The sequence below is a fragment of the Neomonachus schauinslandi genome, chromosome 12 (genome assembly GCF_002201575.2).
Source record: "Neomonachus schauinslandi chromosome 12, ASM220157v2, whole genome shotgun sequence".
Classification (NCBI taxonomy): Eukaryota; Metazoa; Chordata; class Mammalia; order Carnivora; family Phocidae; genus Neomonachus; species Neomonachus schauinslandi.
Window position 1 is genome coordinate 64,830,330 of NC_058414.1, and position 25,159 is coordinate 64,855,488.

Consider the following 25,159-nt stretch of genomic DNA (forward strand, 5'->3'; position numbering starts at 1 on the left):
GAAAATACAAGGAAGAAAGAGAAAAATAAGAGACAAGGTTATAGATGTGGAAGACAGAACAGACAGTCCCTATTCAGATTATTGGTGTTGGTGATTACTGGGATCAGTGCTCCGGCATCAGCTACCTCCCTGAGCTGTGGAGAGATTGGGTCTGAGTATAAGGTACTCGCTCACCATGTTCTGAACGCTATCAGCAAAAAGAGGCCCACATCTGGGCATAGCCTGGGAAACATAGAGAATAACAAGGACAAAAGGGGCGAAAATGCATGAGAATCCAAGCAGAGAAAAGAATAACAAAAATCAGGTTGACTTTAGGCTTGTTCTCTTTAACAGAGTCTATGTCTATAGAAGCTGTTGGAAGATTAGAACACCTGGGAGTTTTGTGCTGTCTTGTCTTTAATTCAGATATGTTCCTAAGCCCTGTATCACTCCTCCCTAGGTGGGGTCTGGAAATCTGACACATTAAAAATTCTTCTGATTATCAAGTAAGTTGGCAAGCCAACTCTGAAGTTTTGGGGGTTATCTTGTAACCCAGCAATTTCACACTCAGCTGAGGTGTCTTTTGTGTATGAGGCCAATCAGAAAGACATTCTCGAACATGCAAGGGCTTGGGAAAACATATGAACGTGCTCCTTACTTTAAAGCTTATTTTAAAGATATGTTGTAGAAGTTCAAAAGATAAGACAAAATATTGCTCAAGAAGAGGTAGCACAGGGGCATCTGGGTGGCTCAGTTGGTTAATCATCTGACTCTTGGTTTCTGCTTGGGTCATGAGATAGAGCCCCACGTTGGGCTCCATGCTCAGCGGGGAGTCTGCTGGAGAGTCTTCCTCTCCCTCTGCCCCTCCCCACCTTTCTCTCTCTAAAAAAAAAAAGAAGAAGAGGTAGCACAAGCCCTGGAATCAGTAGAACTAGCAATGTGTTATGTTAAGTTTGGTAATCAAGCAAACAGGAGTGTCAGAGATTGTCCTTAAGACCAGCCATAGAATGGAGCAACAACAATGGGACTGTACTCTGGATCTAAACTGTAAGGTATTGTTAATGGAGATCAAAAAGGGAAGGGGAGATGAAGGTTTGTTGTGCTGCTTGTCCTGGAAATAGGTTGGTAGAACAAAAATTTGTTGCTTTCTTTATTCTGATTTTTAGAGAAGTGTTAATAGTTAAGAAAGGCCCTGAATAATATTAGTACCAATATCCACCGTTGACAGTGGTTTACTCTGAGCTAAACAAAGTGCTAAGTACTTCCCCTGTGTCATCTATGGTCAAGGTCACAGGGGTGGATGCCAGATCCCTTCCCTGCCTCCCACCTCCTATTCTTAAAGTTCTTAAGATCCGGCAACCAGTAGGTGGGACAGCTTGAACCCAGGCCGACTGACGGCAGAGCCCTCCCCTAGTCCCCCTATACTAATGTGAAAACTTAAAAGTACACACTGGGAGATCAAAAAAAAAAAAAAAAGAAAAGAAAAAAAAAGTTCTAGAACTACCCAAACCCTGGGAAATAGAAAAGCATCGTAAAATAGACCAAAAAAGACTATGAATAGATTTTAAAAAGCAGGAAATGTACAGGGTACTTCCTTTAACTTCAGTACATTAGAATCATAGAAAATGTAAAACTATACAATTTAAAACCCAATTACTTAGAGATAGAAAAATACAATCCAAAGAACTGTGGACTGGGGTGCCTGGGTGGCCCAGGCGTTAAGCGTCTGCCTTTGGCTCGGGTCATGATCCCGGGCTCCTGGGATTGAGCCCTGCATCGGGCTCCCTGCTCCGCGGGAAGCCTGCTTCTCCCTCTCCCACTCCCCCTGCTTGTGTTCCCTCTCTTGCTCTCTCTCTGTCAAATAAATAAATAGAATCTTTAAAAAAAACAAAAACAAAAAAAACAAAGAACTGTGGACTCCAATAAGAGACCAAAATAGCAGCTTCAGACTTGGTGGTAGGTAACAAGAAGGCTACATAATGAAATTTGAAACAAGGACGAATATTTACATAGAGAATGAATTTTTATTCATGTCTTATATATATAAGAAACCTGACTCAAGAAGGTAAATCTCTAAAGAAAACAATGGGAACTTGGAGAATGGAATTAAGGTAAATGTTGACCTGCTTAATTAGAAAAAAAAAATGGTAGACTTGATAAATCCTGGACCTAATTTTTTCAGAGGACCAGCAGAGTAGACTGATTTCTCACAAATCTAATTTTTTTAAATGAGAAAAAATATCTACACACATTAAAGAACGAGGAAGAGGACATAACCACAGAAGCAGAGGTTGCTTTTAAGTTAAAAGTGATCACTAGTACCATTCTGTGCTCAAACTTTGAAAATCTGAATGGATTGGGCAATTTTCTAAGAAATTTCTAAGAAATGGAAATTACCGTAATTGATTCAAGCAGTTGAAAACCTGAATAGAACAAAAACCATGGGACTGTCATCAAGAGAAGTTTCCTGCCCACTGTTTGGCACACTAGTTTTCTCTAACCTGCCAAGAACAGCCACCCAAGCTAAATTCCATGCAGATTGTTCTGGTGCTGATGTTGTAGTTCAGCACTTGGCTTTGGGAAGGAAGGATGAGATGGCGAGCGTGTGTTTGGCAGCAATGGGATGAGATGCTGAAGAGGACACGTCTGAGAAAAGCAGTGCCTTCCCTGGGAGCCTGCCTTCTCTCTGAGGTGTGCGTGCTCACTAACATCTGGAGGCTGATGTCCGCTGTGTTTTCCCAGCCCCAAGCTAATGGTGAAGAAAATATAGCTTCAGGGAAAACAAGTCTATATTTAACATCCATGGCATCTTCTAAAATTTGTTGATCAAGAAAGAACTCTTCCGGGCGCCTGGGTGGCTCAGATGGTTAAGCGTCTGCCTTCGGCTCAGGTCATGATCTCAGGGTCCTGGGATCGAGTCCCGCGTCGGGCTCCCTGCTCCTTGGGAGCCTGCTTCTCCCTCTGCCTTTCTCTCTCACTCTGTCTCTCATGAATTTAAAAAAAAAAAAAAAAAAAATCTTAAAAAAAGAAAGAACTCTTCCTTCCTTTGTTCAGGGGAAGTTAATGTGGAGCTTTCCTTCAAAGAGAAAGGAGAAGCATCCAGACAAGTGGGTTGACCTAGTTTCTGAATTTGACTTTTGTGAAATGTCCTGGGTGGCCCCATGTCCTGCATGGGGACGTACGGATAGTCATTGTCGCCTGTGGCTGCTGCCTGTGATTCTGTCTTCTCTCCAAATTCTGCTCTTGGGCACCCTGTCCCTTGCTGGAAGGCTGTCTGCCGTGTCCCCTCTGCCAGGTCTCTGCTGCTCTTGAGGAGATTCAGATCTTGTCCGCTGAGGATGCAGGTGGAAACCCCTCCCTCACTTGCCTAGTTCCCAGGCCTGGAGATAGTTTGGGCTGGTATGCTGGGTGCAGAGCTCGGATCACGCAGACTCCACTCTTGTCCCCCACTCATACCCCACCCCACATTCACACCATACATACATCTATTGGCCATCTTCTGTATCTTGGGCTTTCGATGACACCACTACCCTAACTTATCACTAGCTACTCCTTACCCTCAAGATACAGTTCAAACTCCCTCATATGGCTTAACAAACCTTCTTAGCAGGCCTGGCCCCACTTGTTTCTGCAGAATAATCCTTCAGTACCTACCCGCCCCCCTCCAGACACGCCTGTGGTCCCTGGTCTGTGTTTAACTTCAGGGCGGGCGGGTGGGTGTCATGTTCATTCTACCCCCCTGGTTCCTTTGTTCATGCTTTTCCTCCCACTCAGTCTCTCTTCCTTGCAAGCCCGTAGGCGTCAGCCTAGAAGTCACTTCCCAGGGAGCCTGCCAGCTTTGTGTAAGACCTTCCAAAGAGCCTCATGGCACCCTGTGTTTGCCTCTTGAGAGTACATCCCGTGGCTGATGTATGTACCTGGTTCCTCCATTAGACTCAGAAGTTTGAAGGCAGAGGCTGTGTTTGCTCATCACTGTATCCCCGGTGCCCAGTAGTGCCTGGTGCATAATGCATAACCTGTAAATATTTTATCCATGCAGTGAATGGATGGCTCTGCCGTGTTATATACACATCCTTTATGCACTTACCGAGTGCTGCTATGTCTCATGCACCAAATGTGTCACTTCATAAGTGCAGGGGCAACTCAGTGCCAGAATCCTCAGAATCTTGACTCCGGTGCTCCTTTAGGCTATCATCTGTTTGGGCCACATGAGTTTCTGCATAGCTGGGAGTTTGGCCTCTTAGTGTTTTTGCAGCACCCATACACCTGTCTTCCTCTTATCTTATCTGCCTCTTTTCTGTCTTTTCAGGGGCCATTAAGGTTCAGTCTGCAGCTCTGAGCCACCCCAGACTGCAGGGGGGTGGGCCTCCAGCTTCTGTCTCTTCAACTTTGCTGCTTTTCTTCCCTGCTTTCAGTGTCTGCCTGGCCTTTCCCCATCGCCACCTCTACTTTCTTGATAGACCTCGCTCTACCAGGCTCTATCCAGCGGAATAAGACCTCTGCCCTCAACTAGCTCACCTCCTTGTAGCTTAGTTAAGCAAACATTAATTGCATGCATCCTCAGTCTACGTAGCCAAGTGTTGTCCACTTCGACTTCAGAACTTGTCCTTAAAGGTGTCATTTTTCTAAGTAAATCACCCCTACCAGCCGCTTTTGTGTTATTTGCCTCTGTTCTCAGTTGAGTGCTGAAAAAGAAATTGCTTGTCATTGAGACTTCTATCTGATGGAAGCTCTGCTGTTTTCAGAGGACGGTGACCAAGCCCCAGGCCACCATAAAGATATGCCGTCTTTAGTCCAGCTCTGCCAGGCCACAGAACCCAGAAGCGTCTCAGGGGCACACCTCCCTGGGCACGGGCCCAAGCAGAATCCTAGCCTCTGGGAGGGCAGGGACAGTGTGTGTTCATCTCGGTCACCCTGATGCCTGGCAGTTTCTGAAATACGGGAGGCATTCAGTATACATTTGTGGAATCAGCAAAAGGACAGAGGGAGGAAGGGAAGGAGGGAGAGGAGGAGGAAGGGAGTGAGGGAAGGAGGAGCAAAACTGACACAGAGATGAGGGCAAGAAATGAGAGGTGTCAACTGGATGATTTGGTGAAGGGGTGTGTTGCTCCTTCTCATATGAGTGACATTTTGTCCCAGGGACTATCAGTATCAGAAGGATCTGATAGCATAAGTACTGAAATAAGTACTCCGAACTTGGAGCGTTTCTAATAAGGGAAGAAATAACATTAGGGTAGTTATATAACAAGAAACATCTCCTAGACGCTTAAAGATTATAGCTCTAAGGAGGAAGAAAAACCCCACAGCTCCCTGAAGAAATCCAACATTACAGGCAGCTGGGGGAGTAACTTCTTATTACCATGCGTTATTTCCATTTTGAAACTCCAGCCATATAGATTTGAGTGTCTTTTCATCTTCCCATCTTTTCTCCCCCGGCCCCTAAAGCAATCTCATCTCGCATTGCTGCATTTGAGTCGTGTGGGAATGCCCCTCTTTTTTTCTGACCCCTCCATATGTTAATACTCTTTGGCATTGGTTTTAGAGCAGATGTTAAATCAATTTAATGTCATGTGCCCCCTTGAGTAGATTGGTTGGGTCTCACTGGAGTGTTGAGAAGGATTCTGAAGCTGTGTCTAAGTTACATGGGGGCAAAGTTCATGCATGGGAAGAGGTGGAGAAGCCTGGAGAGTGGCACTAGGCACACCATGTCCCCATTCAAGAGGAAAGTCAGAGCAGGGAATAGCATCCTTCAGGCTTTGACTTAAATGAGAGTCAATTAATGTCTTCATTTCATTTTCCCTTAGAGCCCGAAACTGGTCGGTTTTTGGCTCACGTTCTACAATGGCTTGCGTGTAATATCTTTGCAAGCAGGGAGGAAAAGAGTTGACGATCTCAACAGTGTTTAAACCTTTCCTCTAATCGGTTGATGTCTGATATCCGATCCTGAATCAGACTTCAAGGCCATGGACGGGGGCAGGAATGAGAGACTGCTGAAAAATTTCCCCTGGTGGAACTATTTTCCAGTGGTTATTTCAGAAGCAGTTTAAGCTTCTGAAACTCGAGCGCCACCTGGAAACCCCTAACTGAGCACATAATTTGCCATCCAAATCGGTGGCCTGGAATTTAGATTCGTGGGGAATCAGAATGTGCTGAGGAGTAGCCAGGAGTGTTGACCGGCCACCAGGCACGTCCCATTAATGGCAGGCATGTGCACAGATGCATGCAGTGTGTGTCACTGAGGGAAAACACACACAATCATCTCGTTGGAGGCATTCTTTTTCAGAGGGAGAAACTGAGGCCCGGCCAGTGAGCCAAGCTAGATTGCATCAGCTGTAATACTGACTGGGCCCCGCCAGTCGGTCAGTAAATGTTCCTTGACTACTTTCCATGCGCCAGTTACAGACCCTGCAAATGGAATGGTGAGAAGACCCTCAAGCCCCCTGCCACAGGGAGCTTCCTTGCTTTTTGGAAGGGACAGACAACAGCACCCCAACAAATCAATGCTTTAGGGGACTAGCAAGTGCACTGAAGAAAATAGTGTGATGATCAGGGATGCTGCTTGACCTCAGTGTCCGGAGAATGCTGCTTGGAGGACGTGGCGTTCACATTTGGCCTGGAATGACACAGTATGCCAGAGTCAGTGTTGTAAAGATCTTGGGCAGGACCCAAGCCAGACGAACAACAAAACCAATGTCCGAGAGATGAAGGAGAGTCAGTGTGGTTGGAGCAGAGGGCGTGCCCAGAGTCCTGTCTTCTGGCTCCGATAGTTGCCGAATTGTTAGGGGTGATGGTAGTGTCTCGTAAGCTTTAAAACTGTTACTGTACTTCCTCGAGTTGCTCTTATGTAAGCCATTGCATTCGGTTGGATGTGCTTGCTTGGTTGTATGGAGAGATTACGAAGAAATCTGTAAGTTAAGATGAACCTTATCGTGAGGAATAACCCCTTTGGAGGGAGGCTCATCAGGTGGGGGGTGGGGACATTTCTGCTCCAGAGAACCATGCATCCAAATCGGTAGAGATTTGGTAGAGAACGCGGTGTCCAGTGACCATAAACAGATTGGTTCAGTGGGGAGAGAACATCACACACCATCAACGGCTGACCTGCTTCCTAAACAATCTCAGCGAGATCTCGTGCTTCCTCCCATGTGTCAGCGAGCTCTCGTGAGGACTGTGCTTCCTCCCATGTGCAGATGAATCCAGCCTTGTGTCCACAAACACTTGAAGAGCGGCATGTCCTGAGGGGGGGGGATATTTTCCTTGTAAAACCCACATCCACTTCTGAATTCTCATCTCAGTTGCTGGCTACAGTCCGGGCTCTGGCCCCTAAACTGGAAACTGGCGGGTTGTGTACTCTCCACACCCCTGCTCTCCAGTTGGTGCCTTTGCCTCTGCTGCCCCTCTGTGGGTCGCCTTTCTCCCGAGTCAAGGCCAGCCCAGACCCTCCTCCAGGAAGCCTTCCTTGATCTCTGCCGGGGCCCATCCACTCGGCACCCTGCATGGTGTTCTGGCTGTGGTCTGTGGCCTCCAAGAGGCTGTGAGCTCCTGGGCAGGGAGCATGTCCCAGTCATTGTGTAGCTTTGCCCACCTGCACACGGTAGGGCTTGGTCACTGTGAGGTAAACAGCTGAGCAGGCTGTCTTCGTAAGCAGAGATTTTAGTTATTGGCTTGTTAGCATCAAAAGGACATGAAGGGAAGATTAATACTGAATACGGGCAACTGTTTTCTTCTTTATATTCCTCTAAATATATAAAGCAAATATTATTTTTAGAATTTTTTATGGTGAAATGTACATAACATAAAATTTGCTATTTTAACCATTTATGAGCCTACAACTCAGGGGCATTAAGTACATTCACACTGATGTGCAGCCATCACCAGCATCCATCTCCGGAACTTTGGGTCATCCCAAACTGAAACCCTGTACCCACTAAACAACAGTTCCCCCCTCTTCCCTCCCCCCACCCCTGGCAACCGCCCTTCTACTTCCTGTCCCTTTGAATGTGACTGTGCCAGCTATTTGATAGAAGTGGCATCAGACAGCATTTGTCCTTTTGTGTCTGGCTTGTTTCATTTAGCATCATGTCTTCATGCTTCCTCTATGTTGTAGGACGAGCCAGAATTTCCTTCTTTTTCAGGCTGAATAATAATTCCACATTTGTACGTTTGTACCACATCTTGTTTATCCCCTGCATCCGTTGATGGACATTTTAGTTGTTTCCACCTTTTGACCGCTGTGAACATGGGTGTGCAAATGTCTGTTCCAGGTCCTAGCTTCAGCTCCTCTGGGTATATGCCCAGAAGTGAAATTTCTAGATCCTATGATGCAATCAATTGTACGATTTAGAAACATTTTTAATCGTTCTGAAATGGTCATTTCAATTCAAAGCAAAGGCTACTTTAGATGGGGCTCAGCAGAAATGCAGGCTGATACGTCAAACTTTTGTTCTCGTGGGCTAGGGATTGGCTGATGCTTGGTGACGTGAAATGATTTGTTTTCAAGCCCGGTGTCAATTTTTCTCTTACAGCATCAAGCTTCTAGCTGTGCAGGAACTACTTGACAGAGAGGCCCTGGAAAAGGTAAATCTTTTGTTCTTACTACCCCACATTCACAAACTTAGAACAGAGTGCCACACACAGGAAAAATTCAACTCCCTGTCGCCAAAGACAGCACTTACTGCAAAGTGGGTCTGTTATTTTGTGTTCTTAACAGTCAGTGAACCATGCAAAATTTTCATCCAAACTCCCTACATTGCTCATATCCTGTTACAAACTCAGTGTTGCTCGGCTCCTTCAGGGTTGTGTTGAAAGCAGAGGCAACCTTTCTTTTCCTTTCAACACCAGGCACTGGACCAGACTCCATGTTGGCCCCTTCACTCCATTTCTGCTTGTGGGTGGTAGTTACTCTCTGGGCTTGTAGATGGTAGAATGGAGGCCCAGTGAAGTTAGGTCACGTGCCCAGGGAAAATTAGCTAAGCGGCAGAGTAGAGATTTGAACCCCATGGTTCCATTTCCCAAATCAGTGCTTTTTCTGTTTAACAGGCAAGTTCATGAGTTTGATCCCCTTTTTAGGCTATTTGTGAGGATTAGGAAACTCCCTTCCCACCTCAAACTAATGTTTCACTATGCTCTGGAAGAGATATCTAGTGTTTCAGCTTTCTGTGATCAAGTCAAGCACGCAGCTGGGGATCCTTTGCGGGTTATGAGTTCAAGTTCTGTGTGTAAGGTGGGGTAGGCTCTGGAAAACAGATCAGGCAAGACCAAGAGCTTGGGTCTTGGCCCTCTTGGGCCTCCCAGCTCATACCAAGGTGCTCTCCTGGGGTGGCTCCGTCTCTTCCTGACTGTGTAGCTATGGGTGCTAATTAGAATCTATAATGTTAGTGTAAAAGGAAGTGGTTATAGCTATAAACACTCAAGAAATATTATTTTATTTGTAGGATTTTAAATGTTTGGATTAGTGGCCAGTCTGCTGGTTGGCACTGAAGCAAAGTCTTTAAGCACCAAGCAATGATGTGCAGGGAGGGGGCTGCTGAGCACTGACTCTGAATTTAACATTCCTTCAGGCTCATTTTCGTCCCAGGTAAAACAGGGATGTTGCTGCTTGCCTGACCTCAGAGAGGCAACATGAGAACCAGCTGAGTTTGTGTAGCGGAAGGGCTTTCTAAATGCCAAAGCACTCGACACATATTAATTCTTAATTACTTGTATCAATTCTTAATACACATCCAGCCATTAAAATGCACGAGGCTCTAAAAGATATCCTTGGGCCTAATGACAATGTTGGATATGGATCGTAGATTAGATTAGAAAGTATTATATCAATGTGAACTTTCCCTGACGTCGGTAACTGGCATGTGTCAGAGAATGGACTTATTCTTAGGAATTATACACTGATGTGTTTAGGAGTAAAGGGGCATGCTGTTTATAACCTCTTCTCAAATGGGTCAGAAAAAACTAATGGAGATATGGGTATGTATATGTGAGCCGGAGGGGGAAGGAGCATGCGTAGATGACAAAGCAAATGGGGCATAGTGCCAACAGTGGGCCCTTCTCGGGGGAGGAGCATATGAAGATTCTTCGTGTGTTTTTGAAACCTTTAAAAATTTACCTCTCCAAAAACGATTTTCTTCTCAATATTCTCTACAGTTCTTTTGTTTTACTCCTTAATTAATTAATTAATTTTTTTTAAAAAAGATTTTATTTATTTATTTGACAGAGAAAGACAGCAAGAAAGAGAACACAAGCAGGGGGAGTGGGAGAGGGAGAAGCAGGCTCCCCGCTGAGCAGGGAGCCCTACGCAGGACTCGATCCCGGGAGCCTGGGATCATGACCTGAGCCGAAGGCAGATGCTTAACGACTGAGCCACCTAGGCGCCCCTGTTTTACTCCTTAATTTAAAAAAACCTCAGAAACCATCAGACAAAGCTCATAAACGTGGCGTCCATGTGCTAAGCTATATCCGTAGAATAAGAACACAGACACGGAGAGTATCGATTAGGTCTTTCAGCTGTGTTAATATTGGATTTGGAGAAGCCGCATGGGCAAGCCAGTTTGGGGGTACTAACTGCTGGCGGAGAACGGGGTCCGGACTCGCTGTGGGCTGAGCCTGCCTCCTCTTTCCTAACTGGGGCATCCCGGGTTACTGACCCTCTCTGTACTTCAGTTCCCCAGTCTCTAAAGTGCAGATCTTTAGCATCCCCAATTCACAGAAGTTTGAGAAGATGAAGTAGACAGTCAATGTAAAGGACTTAACTCTGTGCCTGGCGCTCAGTGACCCCCAGAAGTTAGTGGCTGCCCCTGGTATTCCCCCCTCCCTCCACCCCCTCCTCCCTCATTCTCACCAAGTCCAATGATGGTTTTGTATTATTCCCCCATCTCTGTACGTGACAAGTGGAATGACTTACGAGATGGTCTAAATATGCACAGAGGCCAGCTGGGAGCCAAGTTCACTTAGTGTCCTGCTTCCTTCCTTCTTTTGTTTGTTCTTTCGTTTGTTCATTCATTCATTCATTCATTCATACCAAGGCCTCTGTTGAGCCTTCTATATGCCAGGCAAGTAGCAAACATTTTTAGGGAAGTCCAGAAGCAACCCGTTGACATGAGCTTGGTCGTCATTGGCATTTTGAGGGACACATGGTATATTACCTGGCATCGTATTACTTTTTGCAGCAAGACTGGCCCAGTTCAAATGCTGGAATAAGGTAGGTTCCCAAAGAGCCTCATGATATATGGGTTCTCACGCACCTGGACAAGTTAGAGAACCACCAAGAAAAGTTCTTAGTAAACTGCAGAGCTCTGCTACTCAAAGTGTGGTCTCTAGATCAGCATCATTGTAAGCTGGTTAGAAAAGCAGAATCTCGGGCGCCTGGGTGGCTCAGTTGGTTAAGCGACTGCCTTCGGCTCAGGTCATGATCCTGGAGTCCCTGGATCGAGTCCCGCATCGGGCTCCCTGCTCAGCGAGGAGCCTGCTTCTCCCTCTAACCTTCCCGCCTCTCATGTACTCTCTCTCTCTCAAATAAATAAATAAATCTTTAAAAAAAAAAAAAAAAGAAAAGCAGAATCTCAGGCTCCACCCAGACCCCCAGAATCAATCTGCATTCTAACAAGACCCGTTGAGTTGCGTGCACTAAGGTCCAGGAAGCTGTCCTGAGGATAGCATTTATGATCATCATCCCTGCTGCTGACTCACCCATCTTAATAGAGAACCTCTGAGGTGTCAGATATTTGCTTTATCAGTTAAGCTCTTTTTTTTTTTCACCAAAAGAGAAGCAAACATCATCATTCTATTTGTCAGAACCCAGTTTTTATCTTTAGTTTTCCTGCTTCCTCCTTTCATTTAGAAAATGATCTTATTTAATTTAATAGGTAAGAGCCAGAAAGGCCTCCGTTAAGACATCCTGCAAACCTCAAACCTCTTTGACTGTCTTTGGAGCTGGGCTTCCAATGGCAGTCTGCCTTTAGGGTTTGCAATGGCTGAACTCCTGAGACCTAGCCACGGTGGAACTGGTGCCCCTCCAGACGCAGTCCCAAGAGCGGGGATCTGTTGCCCACGTGCCTTTCTCTTACAGTATGGAAGCTGTTCGGGGGTCATCTCCCTCCCAAGTACTTGCAGGTTAAATCCGACCAGTAACAGTCAGATTATGTAAAACATACTGGAAAAGACTGAAGATAAGCAGCCATGTTTTGGGGTCTCCCAGATACTAAGATTTCTAGTGCTTTTTCTCCCTAATATTAGGCATTGTTATATGGTCTTAGTATTTAAGCTTCAAATTACGAGCCATTTGCCTGACTTCTCCTGTCCCAGGATTTAAGCTGTGACAGTGGTGAGGTTTTCCTGGCTTCCCCAGGGCCCCGGAGCCAGCTCTGGGGAGGCTCTGTTGTTGGAGAGCCGAGGTCCCCTCCCAGCCTCACCCCTGTTTGGCTGCTGGACCTGGCAGGGGACCTTCCTTGGAGGCCCAAGCCCTTTTCTTCATGCATACAACTGATCTCTCTGGTGCCCTCCCACCCTAAAACACTTGGGTTTTACTTTCTAAATGGATCCCTGATCACATTGTGAAAAGGGGGAAATTCCTTTTTTCATACTCTGTTTTCTCATATTTTCTCTGCTTCCCTGCCCCAGTGGTTCTTACTGGGATTCCGGGGCCTTTATGGCTAACATCTGCCCTACTCACCATTAAAACACACTTCCTGGGGAGATGTGAACGGTGAGCACGTGCCCAGTGACCCTCACACACTCAGTAGGGTTCCAGTTTTCTCCTCTCCTAACCCTGCTCCTCTTAAGTCATGGGGAAGTAGATTGGGGTGGAGGTTAGGGACCCCTGGGGGGATTAGGTCTCTGAATTTTTCTTCTCTACAAATACTACAAAAAGTCATTTCCTGGACAAGTGTCAGTCATTTGTCATATATTTTAAAAATAACCTATAAACCATACAATTAAAAAGCTAAGTTTCTCTACCAATTTCTTGTCTTAAAAAAACTGTTGCAACCATGAGAATATTACTTAATATGCATACATGTCAGGACATGTGACATTTCCCTGACAAAATATTTTGGATTTCGCTGGGCTTTGTCGTCAAGCATCTATCAGGTCCCAAGAGCGAGGACTGGCTCCAAGAAGGATGCACGCCATCCTGTTGTCTCCCTTCTCTCTGCTTTAAGTGCAGGATGCTTTTGTTTTTCTGAACTTAAGGCACACAGACTTGTTTCCCAGGCTTTACAAACAGGCCCATCTAATGCCTTTAAATGTGGCATTGCATGAAAGGAAATAAAAATATTGGTACAGCTTGATTTAGTAAGATCATTTTTCAGTGACCCTTTCAAACAGCTTCCTGCAAAGCTGCAAACAATAGTTTGGCCGTTCACTCCAGCTGGAGGTCACCCTGTTGCTGGACGGGCCAGAGGGCAGAGCACCGGCTGACCCAACCCGGATCCAATCTGCCTGAAAAGCTGCCTGTGTGAGGTTCAGGCCACCCAGCACATGGCCATCGCTGTGCTACCCCCGCCCCGGCCTCCGCAGGCCATGACTCAGCCATTAATCACAAGCTGGCTGAGCCCACGCTCTGTCCCCTGGAACCCTGGCTCGGAGGGTGCCCAGACTGGGGTTGAATCCAGCTCTGATGTTTACTAGCTGGGGGATCTCTTGGGCAAGTTATTGCTCAGACTCGGTTTCTTTTTAACATGAGGGGAGCTCACAGTAATACCTACCTCCCTGGGATTTTTTATGAGAATTAAGTGAGATAACGTGTGAGATAAAAGAAATTATGTATAGAGTGAGCACTGGAGAGATGGTGGCTAGTGCTGTCCCTGCTACTGAGATTATTCCTGTTGTCACCATCACCATCATCACCATCATCACTGATACCTCCTTCTCCTCCTTTCCTGAGAAGCCCAATTTGAGATTGAGCTGACGCCACTGGAGTACACTGAAAAAGGAGTTACCACCCCTGCCCTCCCCCCATTTGGCAAATTGTCCGGGACAAAAGGCCTGCCAGTCTTCGTGCCTGCTCCTGGATATTTTCCCTAGAATTTCAGCTTTGAAGCCCAGCGCTGAGTCTAATTTTCCTATAGGTGGAGCAGATGATCCCTCAGACTTCTTTTGGCACTTCACGTGGGAGATGAAGTGTATACATTGCACCAGCGAAACTAGAAAAATTGAACTTGGTATTTGCACATGAATGGCTAGTCAGGGACTTTTGCAGCTGGACCCTAGTGATTCAAAGTTAGTAGCTTCCTGGGAACTTCCAAAAGGAAATAAGGGGTAAATAATAGTCAACGTCGACGTGTATGAATAACCTAAGGATGCTAAGTCTTGTATCTATAGCTGGTGACAGGCTTTCCTGAACATACCCCGGGTACACACATAAGCTTTAGCTCTAACGTTATATGCTTTTGGGGTGTTTCTCGCTGTGATTTGGACTTCCATTTAATTTAGTTTGTGCAGCAACTGAGTCCTTAACACTGTGCCTATGTGGTACTGTATACCAAGGAGCATACAGTTATATAAATACATTTGAATGGCTTATATAAAATCTCAGAATGCCAGAGTTGCGGGAAACTGTTCAAACCATGGACTCTAAACCTGTCGTCTTGCAGACAGGACATGGACGCCAAAGGAGCTGAAGTGTCCCCTTGACCCAGGGCCCATAGCAGTTGTTAGGGAACCAGGAGTGACCCCAGAGGAAGGGGCTTCATTCGAGATAGGTGCTGCCTGTCTCCCATGATCTCATTTAATCCGGACCTTAGCTTTCGCAGACTTTGTGGAAGCTTCTATCTCTGCATCTTCGAGGAGTGGGAGCTGACCCAGAGTGTCGGTCCCTGGCCAGGTGATGGAGAGCTGAGACTCAGGGCTTTTAACAGTATGACTTGTAGTGAAACAGACACAGGCAGGTAGTGTTTGTCTCCCTGAGCCCCCTTGGGTCCAGCAGGGGAAAGAGAGAATGTGGGCTGGGGATTGGAGGAGGAGGCACTTGGAGGTTCAGGGCTCTGGATGTGGACAGGACCAGGGGAGCATCTGAGCATGGTGTAAGGGCTGCGGGTCTCTGAGGGCCTGCCAAGGGGGGGCAGTGGAGAACATGCAGCAGACACACCCTCCCCTTAGGCTCAGTGTCAACATGAATAGCTTTGAGAATCTTAAAGTCTACTTAAAAATACTTTTTAAAAAATAGCACTCTGTCCTCATTTAAAAATATCAGAATGAGATTCTTCAGCTCCCTTGGTTTGTTTTTTCTCCCATGCCTGGTCCTTCGTGTACTCTGAGCCTAATTCCACTGCCATCTTGAATGGTCAGTATTCATGTGTCTGTTATTTATTTATTTATTTTTAAGTGGGTTGAGCCAGATCAGTGTCTAAGCATGACTCAACTCATTGTAATCATGTTTCTGGCCAAATCCTTTCCAGCAGGCAGCTGGTTACCTTCCTGAAAGGGCCAGGAAGCAGAAATGGAGACCCCTGTGAAGGTCAGGCTCCCCCTGTTGGCTCTATGGAGTCTGGCTCAGGTCCACCACCGCGAGGGGCCGGGGGGGGGGGGGGCAGTGCACAGCCACCCCCTCACCAGCTCGGCTTCGCCAACTGCACACTTGGACCCCACCCCCGTTCTGGAAAGGACTCTTGGCTGGGGTACCCCCCGTCCCCCAGCACCTCAGCTGCCAGAAAATGGAACATCATAGTGAATTATGGGCCAGGCTTCACAGTTCATTTAAAAAAATGTATTTTCTCTTTATTCTTTTAAAATCACCAAGATACCATGTAATTTTAGGGGCTCCCACTACCTTTCTTTCTTTATGAAAAGCTTTTATTTGAAGTGAGCAAAAAGTAGAGTTCCAAATAGGGCTCTTAAACCCCCTTTAGCTTCCCTAGCTATCAAAGAGACACAAATTAAGCAAGAGATTCTTTTAAATTTGTTACGTTAGCAAAGTTTTTTAAACAACAGCATAGAATGTTGACGTGCAATAGAGCCGGGGCCCCATTCATTGCTGGGCAGGGCCGGTGATGAGGCGCTGTCCTTCCATAAGCTCTTGGGCAGCACGTTTTATCAGCCTTTGAGATGCCCCTACCCTTTGGCCAGCAATCCCATTCCTGGATGCGTATCTTAAGGAAATGATCCATAAAAACAGAAAACAAGAAACGTGTCATATCATGCTTTCTAATTATGAATAATGAATGGCAGTTCAGTGCTCCGTGGGAAGGGAGGGGTTAAACAGTCTGTGGTAGCAGTCCCCAAACCTGCAAGGTGTGGCTACTTGTCCTACTTTCCTCTTTGCTCCTGTCCTATTTCTCTTCTTTCCTGTACTTGGAGTTCCCTGTACCCTACACAGTCAGCCTTCATCCTTCCTCAGTGATCCTGAACCCTTAGGAGCCTGGTCCCTGGCCCAGTTCATTTATTAAATCATGGCTCACCCTAGCCAGCTTCTAACCCAAAGCATTTTTATTTAAACTTTTTTTTTTTCCTTTTTAAAAAATTGTGAACTGATTTTATATAAAACTTAAAAATTTTATAGGCAGTTATCCATTTCTGGTAATTTCTGTATAACACTGTTTCTGTTTTTGTAATGAATACATAATGATTTTATGTTAACCAATATTTCATAACATTTTGAAGCCATTTAGATACAATGCTAGGAATTTGGGAGTGGGAAAAGGAAAGAAATCCTCCCTGAAGCTTGTCTTGTCTAGGTGAGTCTGATCCCACTGCCGCCTTCTACCTGTGATGGGTTGTCCCTGGGGCCATTCTTCTTGATGGTTCCATTACTTTGCCTACATACTCTAAATTCATTATTTCTTCATTTCCTAATTGATTCTGTATTCATAGAGGAAAAAAGGAGAAATCTCATATGCATGTGAATTGCAAGCTCAGGCAGAGGCCAACACGAGGCCTATACCAAGAGCAGAAAGATCATTTCATTCAGGCTTCAAAGAGAAAGGGGGCCTTGAAAAATCACCGCTTTCTACGTTTTGCTAAGAATTGTATCATTATCAACTAGAGAGAGTTTGGCTGGCTTCTTGTAGTGGCTTATAAATGATGGGCCAGTCTTGTGCACTTGTCTAGTCCATGATTTAAACATAGTGTGTCCATGTTAATATTTTTTCTGTGCTGACTCTTGGCTTGAGATTCCTTCTTTCTTCTTCAAGAGGGCATCTGGAGGCTCCAGTTCTGGAAATAGCAGAGTACCTTATATCAGTATAGCCTTCCCTCAGATAACAGTGGTCAACTCTGTGTAAAATGCAGACAACTATTTGAAAGCACTGAGAGCTTCTGAAAGCAGGCAGACATGGGCGAGCCATCAACCCTGGAAAGGAGCCAGCCCTGGGTGAGATCTATATCTGTTTGGCTTTTCCCCTGATCGCCTTGCCTGGCCTGGGTGTTCAGCTAGAGTTCAGGCAGGAGATCTTGAGGGGGGACTATCACGAGTCTTCTCTCTTTTTCTTTTTTCTTGGTCAGTCTAGCTAAAGGTTTCTCATTTTTTGTTGGGCTTTTCAAAGACCTTTAGAGTTTGTTGATTTTCTCTGTTATTTTTTATCTTTTATTTCATTCAGTTCTGCTCTGATCTTTCTTGTTTCTTTCATTCTCCTTGCTTTGGGTTTAGTTTACTCTTTTTATTCCCCCCTGGTGTCTTCAAGCGGAAGCTTAGGCTATTGATTTGAGATCTTTCTTCTTTGCTAAGATAAGCATCTACAGCTATAAATTTTCCTCTAAGCACTGCTTAGATGACTTGCATAAGTTTTGGTATGTTGCATCTTCATTTTCATTTATCTCAAAGTATTTTTAGTTTGCCTTGTGATTTCTTCTTCTTTCTTCCCATCGGGAATTTACAAGTGTGTTGTTTAATTTCCACTTATTTGTGGATTTCCCAAAATTCTTTCTGTTATGGACTTATTTTTTTTAAAGATTTTATTTATTTATTTGACAGAGAGAGGCACAGCAAGAGAGGGAACACAAGCAGGGGGAGTGGGAGAGGGAGAAGCAGGCTTCCTGCAGAGTAGGGAGCCCAATGTGGGGCTCAATCCTAGGACCCTGGGATCATGACCTGAGCTGAAGGCAGACACTTAATGACTGAGCCACCTAGGTGCCCCTCTGTTATAGACTTCTAATTTTTTCCCATTCCACAGTGGTCAGAGAACATGGTTTACTTGACTTCAGTCCTTTTAAATGCATTGAAGCTTGTTTTATGGCCTAGAATATGATCTATTCTGGAGAATGTTCCACGTACACTTGAGAAGAAAGTGTATTCTGCTGTTGTTTGACTGAGTGTTCTGTAAATGTTTATAGGTCTGTTTGGTTTATATTGTTGCTTAAGTCTTTTATTTTCTGTTAATTTTCTCTTTAATTGTTGAGACATTATCAAAACATTATTGAAAGTGGGGTATTGAAGTCCCCAACTATTGTTCCTTCCTTCAGTTCTGTCAGTTTTTGTCTCACGTATTTTGGGGTTCTGTTATTTGGTGCATATATATTTATAATGGTTATGTCTTTCTGATTGAATGACCCTTTTATTATTATAAAATGTCCTTCTTTATCTCTAGTAACAGCTTTAATTTTAAAGTCTATTTTTCTAATATTAGTTTAGCCATTCCAGCTTCCTTATGGTTGCTGTTTGTCTGATGTGTCTTTTTAAAATTTTTTTACTTTCAACCTACTTGTATCTTTTAATCTTAAGTGCTATCTCCTATACCCAGCATATGGTTGGATATTGTTTTTTACCCAATTTGACAGTCTCTGCCTTTTGATTGGGTTATTTAATCCATTCACATTTAATGTTATTATTGATATGGTTGAGTTTACAGCTCCCATTTTACTTTTTGTTTTCTATATCTTACGTCTTCTTTTGTTCCTTTCTTCCTCTTTCACTGCTTTCTTTTGCATTAAGTGAGTATTTTCTAAGGTAGCATTTTAATTTCCATAATGATTTTTTTCACTCTGCTTTTTGAGTTATTTTCTTCACAGTTGCTCTTGATTTTACTATATAAATCTTAATGTATCAGATTTATACTAACTTCTTTCAGATTTGAACTAACTTAATTCCAATGAGAGATAAACACATTTCTCCTGTACAGCTATATCCTCCCCTTCCCCTTTTTGAGCTGTTGTTATACATGTTACATCTAACTACTATGCTACAGACCCAACTATATGTTATTATACTCATTACTCATTATTATACTCATTTATATACTTGTATGTCTTTTGAAGAAGATGATGAGAGAAGAAAGGAGAACAAGTATCTATTTATAGCATGAGCTACATTAACCTTCTTATTTACCATTTCCATTTCACTTCATTTGTTCCTGTGGATTCACATTACCATTTGGCATCAATTTCTTATTGGCATCATTATCTTATATGTTTATACAAATGGATGGATGGATGAATGGGTGGGTGGGTGGGTGGATGGATACATGGATACATACATACTACATGCATACATACACAGTTGGCAGGCAGACAAATAGAATATACCAGATTGCCATATGAAAATTCATTTACTGCTATGAGTCAAAAATATTTGAAAACTGCTGTCCTGCACTATTTGTTGGCTTGGAGGAGGGGAAGAGGCTCGCTCTGGGATTTTTTTCAAGTACTCGAAAGGCTTGCCCTCAGGTATATCCTGAGCACTTTCCCTTCTGACCTTGTTAGTCTCTTGACTCTATGTTGCTTCTCAACAGAGAGAAAACGTGCTCGACTCACTGCATTCCCTTCAAAATTGTTGTGTGTAGCCACCACCTTGTACAAACACTCACATCGCCATGGTGACAGGAGTTACATGCAGCTTCCTGTCTTATTTAGTCCACCCTCAAATGCTTCTGTTATCAGGAAATGCTAACAATGAGTTGGTGCTGAGAGAACTTTCAATTCACTTTTTTAGAGAAATCTGAGACTTTTCATGAATGATTCATTCATTCATTTCTTGAGAGCATGACTTTGTACTTAGCAAGGTGTGGGTTGGTTTGTCATTTTAAATGAAACAGAAGGGCAGGCAGGTAAAACTGTTTTGCTCAGTTGCTAAACATTTATGCTTCGTGTTCTCAGTGGGTAAAATTATCCTGATGAGCTGGTCACTAGGGCTTGCTTTGTCAGAATTAATTCAGTGGAGAAATCTATCAAATTGTTAACTACCCATTTAGAATGAGTAAGTCCTACAGCTGATAAAATATTTTTTTATTAACCTTCAGGAGGCATTGAAATGGTAAGCTTGGGCCTTAACAAGATTCCAAACTTCTCGGAAAGCATCCAACCTGCTTTCAGAGATTTTGATCTATCTTGGTAGAATTTCAGAAAAGTGTACTGACATCCCTTATGAACACAGTCCAAGACCCTTTTCTAGATCCTAGACCTGGTTTCTCCACATTCTGACTGTGTTGCCCGGCACTCCTTGCCTTGCCCCCAACCTGTCCCACCTAACTCTCGTCCATGAGATGCAGATCCATTTTCACAGGCAAAATTAATTAGGTTGGAAGAAGACAGCCAGAGAAAACAAAGCAGCTCCCCATATATGAATTATTCTAAAATTACCTGCCCTCCTAGTTATCTGTCAGTGACTTCCTGTACCAGTAGCCAGTCAAGAGATTTATTTAAGTGGCTCTGTAGTCATTCTTGAGACACAGAGCATCTTCCTGATGTGTCAGGCCCTCGGTATCCACAGGAATGAGAAGTGCCCAGGCCTAAAGCAAGATCCCCAGCATTTATAAGCCAAAGAGCTGAACTTGGAAGGGAAAGTGACAAGCTCTGGTCTTTGGCCTGAATTTCCAGCATTTGCACCAGCTCCAGAGATGGGGGTAGGAGGAGTGGGAGTAGATTAAAGCCTTCCCCGCTCCTTGATTACAAAATTATGAGACTGTAGTTTTTATTACTGCTAATCTTCCCTCACAGGCAAGACTTGTCTTCCCTTCCTCTCTCCACCTGGCTGAAACCTCTAGTTGAAGAATAAATTGCTACGTATCGATTGTTCATTTTATTTCTCATTACCCAGACATCCCTGTTATGCACTTAATCTGTATGGCTATATTTGTGAATAAGAGGGGAAGAAGTAACGAGTATTTTTAGGCATCATTTCAGGATATGGCAGGGACATTTTCTAATGTTGTTTTTGGTGTTTATTTAGCAACAGCACTAATTTGCTTTTATTTATGGAAAAAAATACAACGTGTGTGTGTGTGCACACCGGCACGTCTTCTTCCTGGATAAAGTTCAATCCAGTTGATTGGTATTTATACAATGGCTAGAAAAGTGAGATTTCTAGAAAACTTGAAAGCAGAGGGAAAAATTAAAACATAGAAAAGGGTTACTTGGTCTCCATAGTTGAATTTTGTTTCCGTCCTTCATTTGTAGTGTTAACAGATAACCTTCTAAGATGCAAGGTGGATCATAGGACTCCTCTCCTTGTTCTTGCTTCAGCAGGAAGCTGAAGGGCATAGTGGGGTCACATAGACAAGGATTTGGGTCCTGGCTCAGCCCCTTGCCTTCTGGGCGATCTCAACCCCTCCAGCCCCACATTCCTCATTTCTCCAGCCATGGTGCAGGTCTCATCAAGCCACGTGTGGAAAGAGCAGCGGTAGTGTTTGGCTCGCAGTGAGCTGTTTTGGGTACAACCCATTCACGTGGATGTCTCTTGGTGCCCTGCAGGATGCTGTTCTGGTATCCGTGGCATGGCCCTTGCCCGGTGTGCAACTGGATTTTTGTACCACTTCTCTCTGCCCTGTTTGCCTTTACTCCACCCCACTCCGGGTAGTTTGAAAGGAGCTGGAGAGCCTGTCAAGCTAACCTCAGGCAGTTAGGCTATTTTTAAGTGCCTCTGGCCAAAAATGTAGCAGGAGGGGAGACTGACTAAAAGATAGTTTGGGGATTTGGCTTTCCATTTCTCCCATTAGCACAGAAAACTGAGAAGGGATGAGTCTCAGGACATTCTCCAAAATAAGAATGCTATTTCACGATCCACCACCTAGAGTTCTTGCTGCCAGAAATTGCCTGGGGGTGACAAATCGCCCATCTCTCCATCCCTTGCTGCCCATGCAGAAAAGAACAATCAAATATATGTGGTTTGCCCTGAAATAGTTTAGGAAATATGAAGGCTTGAAAGTGTAGGATTTGGCATAATGCAAATCAAAATAAAATAAGTCATGAATCAGTAATACTTTCACCCACAGCTTTGAAATCTTTATTTTTATTATTATTGCTGCTAAGGACAATAATAGGCTGCATAAACAGGCTGCATAAACACCATTTAGAATAGCTGAAGGCTGGCGTTTTATAAGAAAAATGGCAACAAGAGCAATTTCCCTGAGGGTCTGTAAGAACTAATTTTGTTTAATGTGACGGTTCCTAAATAACTCTGGCTTCTTCACAGGAACGCACAGGGAAGGGCTGGGAGCCTTGCAGCCTAGACTGAGTCTAAGAGTGAATGAGTTGTCTGTGTTTAGGGACTGAGAAAAATCTATCTCTGGGGCTGAAAAAAAGATGTGGTGTTCTCGTAGGAGGGTAAGGATGGGGAGCTAATGTAAACTGTGGCTTTGTTCTGCTTCTCTTTGGATGATTTTCTTTGGATTTAAGTACCTAAATAATGGTCTCCTACCCTCTTTTCTTGGCTTTTTCTCTTCTCCCATCTTCCTTTTCCGTGTCCCTACCCTTTCTATTGCCATATCTGAAACCTCAGAAGTAAAAATACTCTTATTAATAAGTTGTACTGTGGGATGGTTTTGGGGGGTCTAGAGACACTCTTTTCCTGATCTATACCCATCTTACCCATTCTTTGAGCCTGTTCACCTGAAAATATCAAAAAGGGAAGGAGATTCTAGAAGGGAAGAGCTATGGTTGGCTGCACCAACATGGCTTGTCTTGTTGTCATCTTACAAGCTTGGGGCAGATGCCTTTTTGCTTATGAGTAAAATGTGGTAACATATATGGATCACATTTCCTATCGAAATTTTGGTTTAGCATTTCATCAGGAAGGACCGAGTGAAACGCTGTGCTGTCAACCCTCGTCATTGGCATGTTTCTCAGGTGACGTGAAACTGTTAGAATCTGTGGAATGACATCTTCAGAGCAAACCGTGGCATGGCCATCCCAATGTCTCTGCTCCGAAGTGGGGTGCTTTGCTCTGCCTGTAAGCTTTCCTACGCTCTCCTAAAATAGCCACAAAATCCTCCAAAACTCATTGCTATTTTCAGACCTGCTTCCACTTAGAATAATTAGTTTCAATCATTACTCACACGTTTAATGCCTAATTTGGGACAAAGTATTTATTTTATTTGCCCTAAAACTGTCTTTTTTGAGCTTCCAAGAGCCTCTATTCCAGGAATTACTGGGTGCCCTGCTCCTCTTCCAGGGGCTCAGTAACCATGTGGTGAGAACAACCGAGTCACCCCAGTCCCGAGGTGGCCTCCCCCCGGGCCAGCACTGACCCCCTGTTCCCTGCCGGGCGGAGGGCTCTGTGACGGCCCTCGCCTGGGCTCACGCCTGGTGTTTGTTGAATGAACAGAGTGGTTCCTCTGCTTTACCTTCAACATCCAATCCATTGTTCCAAGGCACTTTCTTTATTATCAACGTAAAATTCACATCCCATAAAATTAACCATTGCAGAGCTCATTAGAAAGCACATCATCTGGTGCCATTTAGCACATTCACAGTGTCGGGCAACCATCACCTCTCTCTGGTTCCAAGACATTTTCATCATCAAAAAGGAAACCTGGTACCCCATAAGGAGTCACTCCTCCTCCCTTCCCCTGGCCCCTGGCAACCACCAGTCTGCTTTCTGTCTCTATGGATTTGCCTATTCTGGGCATTGCATATAAATGGAATCATACAACATGGGGCCTTTTGTGTCTGGCCTTTTCGCTCAGTATAATATTTTCGAGGTTCATCCATGTCAGACAGGGATTAACATGTCATTTCTTGTTGTGGATCACTACCATTGCATTCTATGGATATAGCACAGTTTGTGTATCATTCATTGGTTGATGGGCATGTGGGTTGTTTTTATCTTTGGGCTGTTGTGAAGGGTGCTGCTGTGAACATTCCCATCCCAGTATTGGTTGGAGTGCCTATTTTCATTTCTTGGGAGCCAGGTGATGCTTGTTTCGTGATTATCTCTCAGACTTGTCCACTGCTCTCCTTTTAGTCAAACCACCCTCATATTTTACTGCGCTGCCTAACTGATCTGGCCCTTCTCCAGCCTATGCTCTACACGGCAGCTTGGTGGCCCTTTAAAAATGCAGATCTGTGGTTTGTGCCCTTCACCGATTTTAGGATTGCTCATAAGATAAGGAACAAACTCCTTGCAGGGCAGGCAGGGCTCTCCATGGCCAGGCCTCAGACATTCCTTTAAACTCATTTTGCCATTCTGCCGCTCACCATCTATGCAGGAGCCCCATTGACCTTTCTGTCCTACAAACTCTCCATGTCTGTCCCACGACAGGCCCTTTGCATGTGCTGTTCCACTGCCTGGGTTGCTCTCTACTCCTCTTTGCCCACTTAACTCTGTCTCATCCTTGAACATGACCCCACTTAACATCACAGCTTTGTTGAAGGCACCAGAGTGGGGTAGACATCCCACCGTGTTCTGGCTTGGCGGGGACACCTGAGGGTCCTCACAGATAGATGGACCACAGGACAAATTCTCTAAAGAGACATTTTATTAAAAAACAAAGCTAGAGGGAAAAAAATAAAGGTGAAAGTTGTTTATCTGAAGGTGAAAGAAACTGAACTATTTATGAAGATTCCTATCTCTTCTATCAGGGAGTTAAAAAAAGAAAGTGCCACTTCCTCTCTGATTGTACATTCTGGGGGCTTAAGCTTAATGTCTGTAGTCATCCACACTCTAGGCCCTGTGTTGCCGTCTGTTTATCATAGGTATGTATATTTAAATAAGCAAAGACCTCCTGATTTACTTTCAGAAATGAACACTAACTTACTGAGGATTTTTATTTAAACCCATGGATGAAATCACTTTGAGCAGGTGAGGGTAGAATTGGTCTTACAGCAACTTTGTTAGGTGGCTTTAGGATGTTTATAGTGAAACAAAATGAGCCTCCAAAAAGCAGAAATTTCTTTCAACCAACGAAACATCCAGCACCGTGGGATGGCATGCCACATCACATGTATAATAGCATGTGAGAAGTCCTGTTGAGTGGATTTAGAAGGGTTTGTAAAAGCGTGGCACAGTGGTAAGCAGGAAGAACAGAACACAGAGCCGTGT

At 44.4% G+C, this 25,159-nt stretch overlaps 1 protein-coding gene across 2 annotated transcripts in view; it reads left to right on the plus strand.

Annotated features, from left to right (window-relative positions):
- EEPD1 (endonuclease/exonuclease/phosphatase family domain containing 1) overlaps positions 1–25,159 on the plus strand; it is a 108,827-nt gene that overhangs the window by 62,224 nt on the left and 21,444 nt on the right. For both annotated transcript variants that reach the window (XM_044919907.1, XM_044919906.1), the window contains one exon: positions 8,505–8,556. In XM_044919907.1, the coding sequence (XP_044775842.1) occupies positions 8,505–8,556 (52 nt within the window). The remainder of the gene's footprint in view (positions 1–8,504; positions 8,557–25,159) is intronic.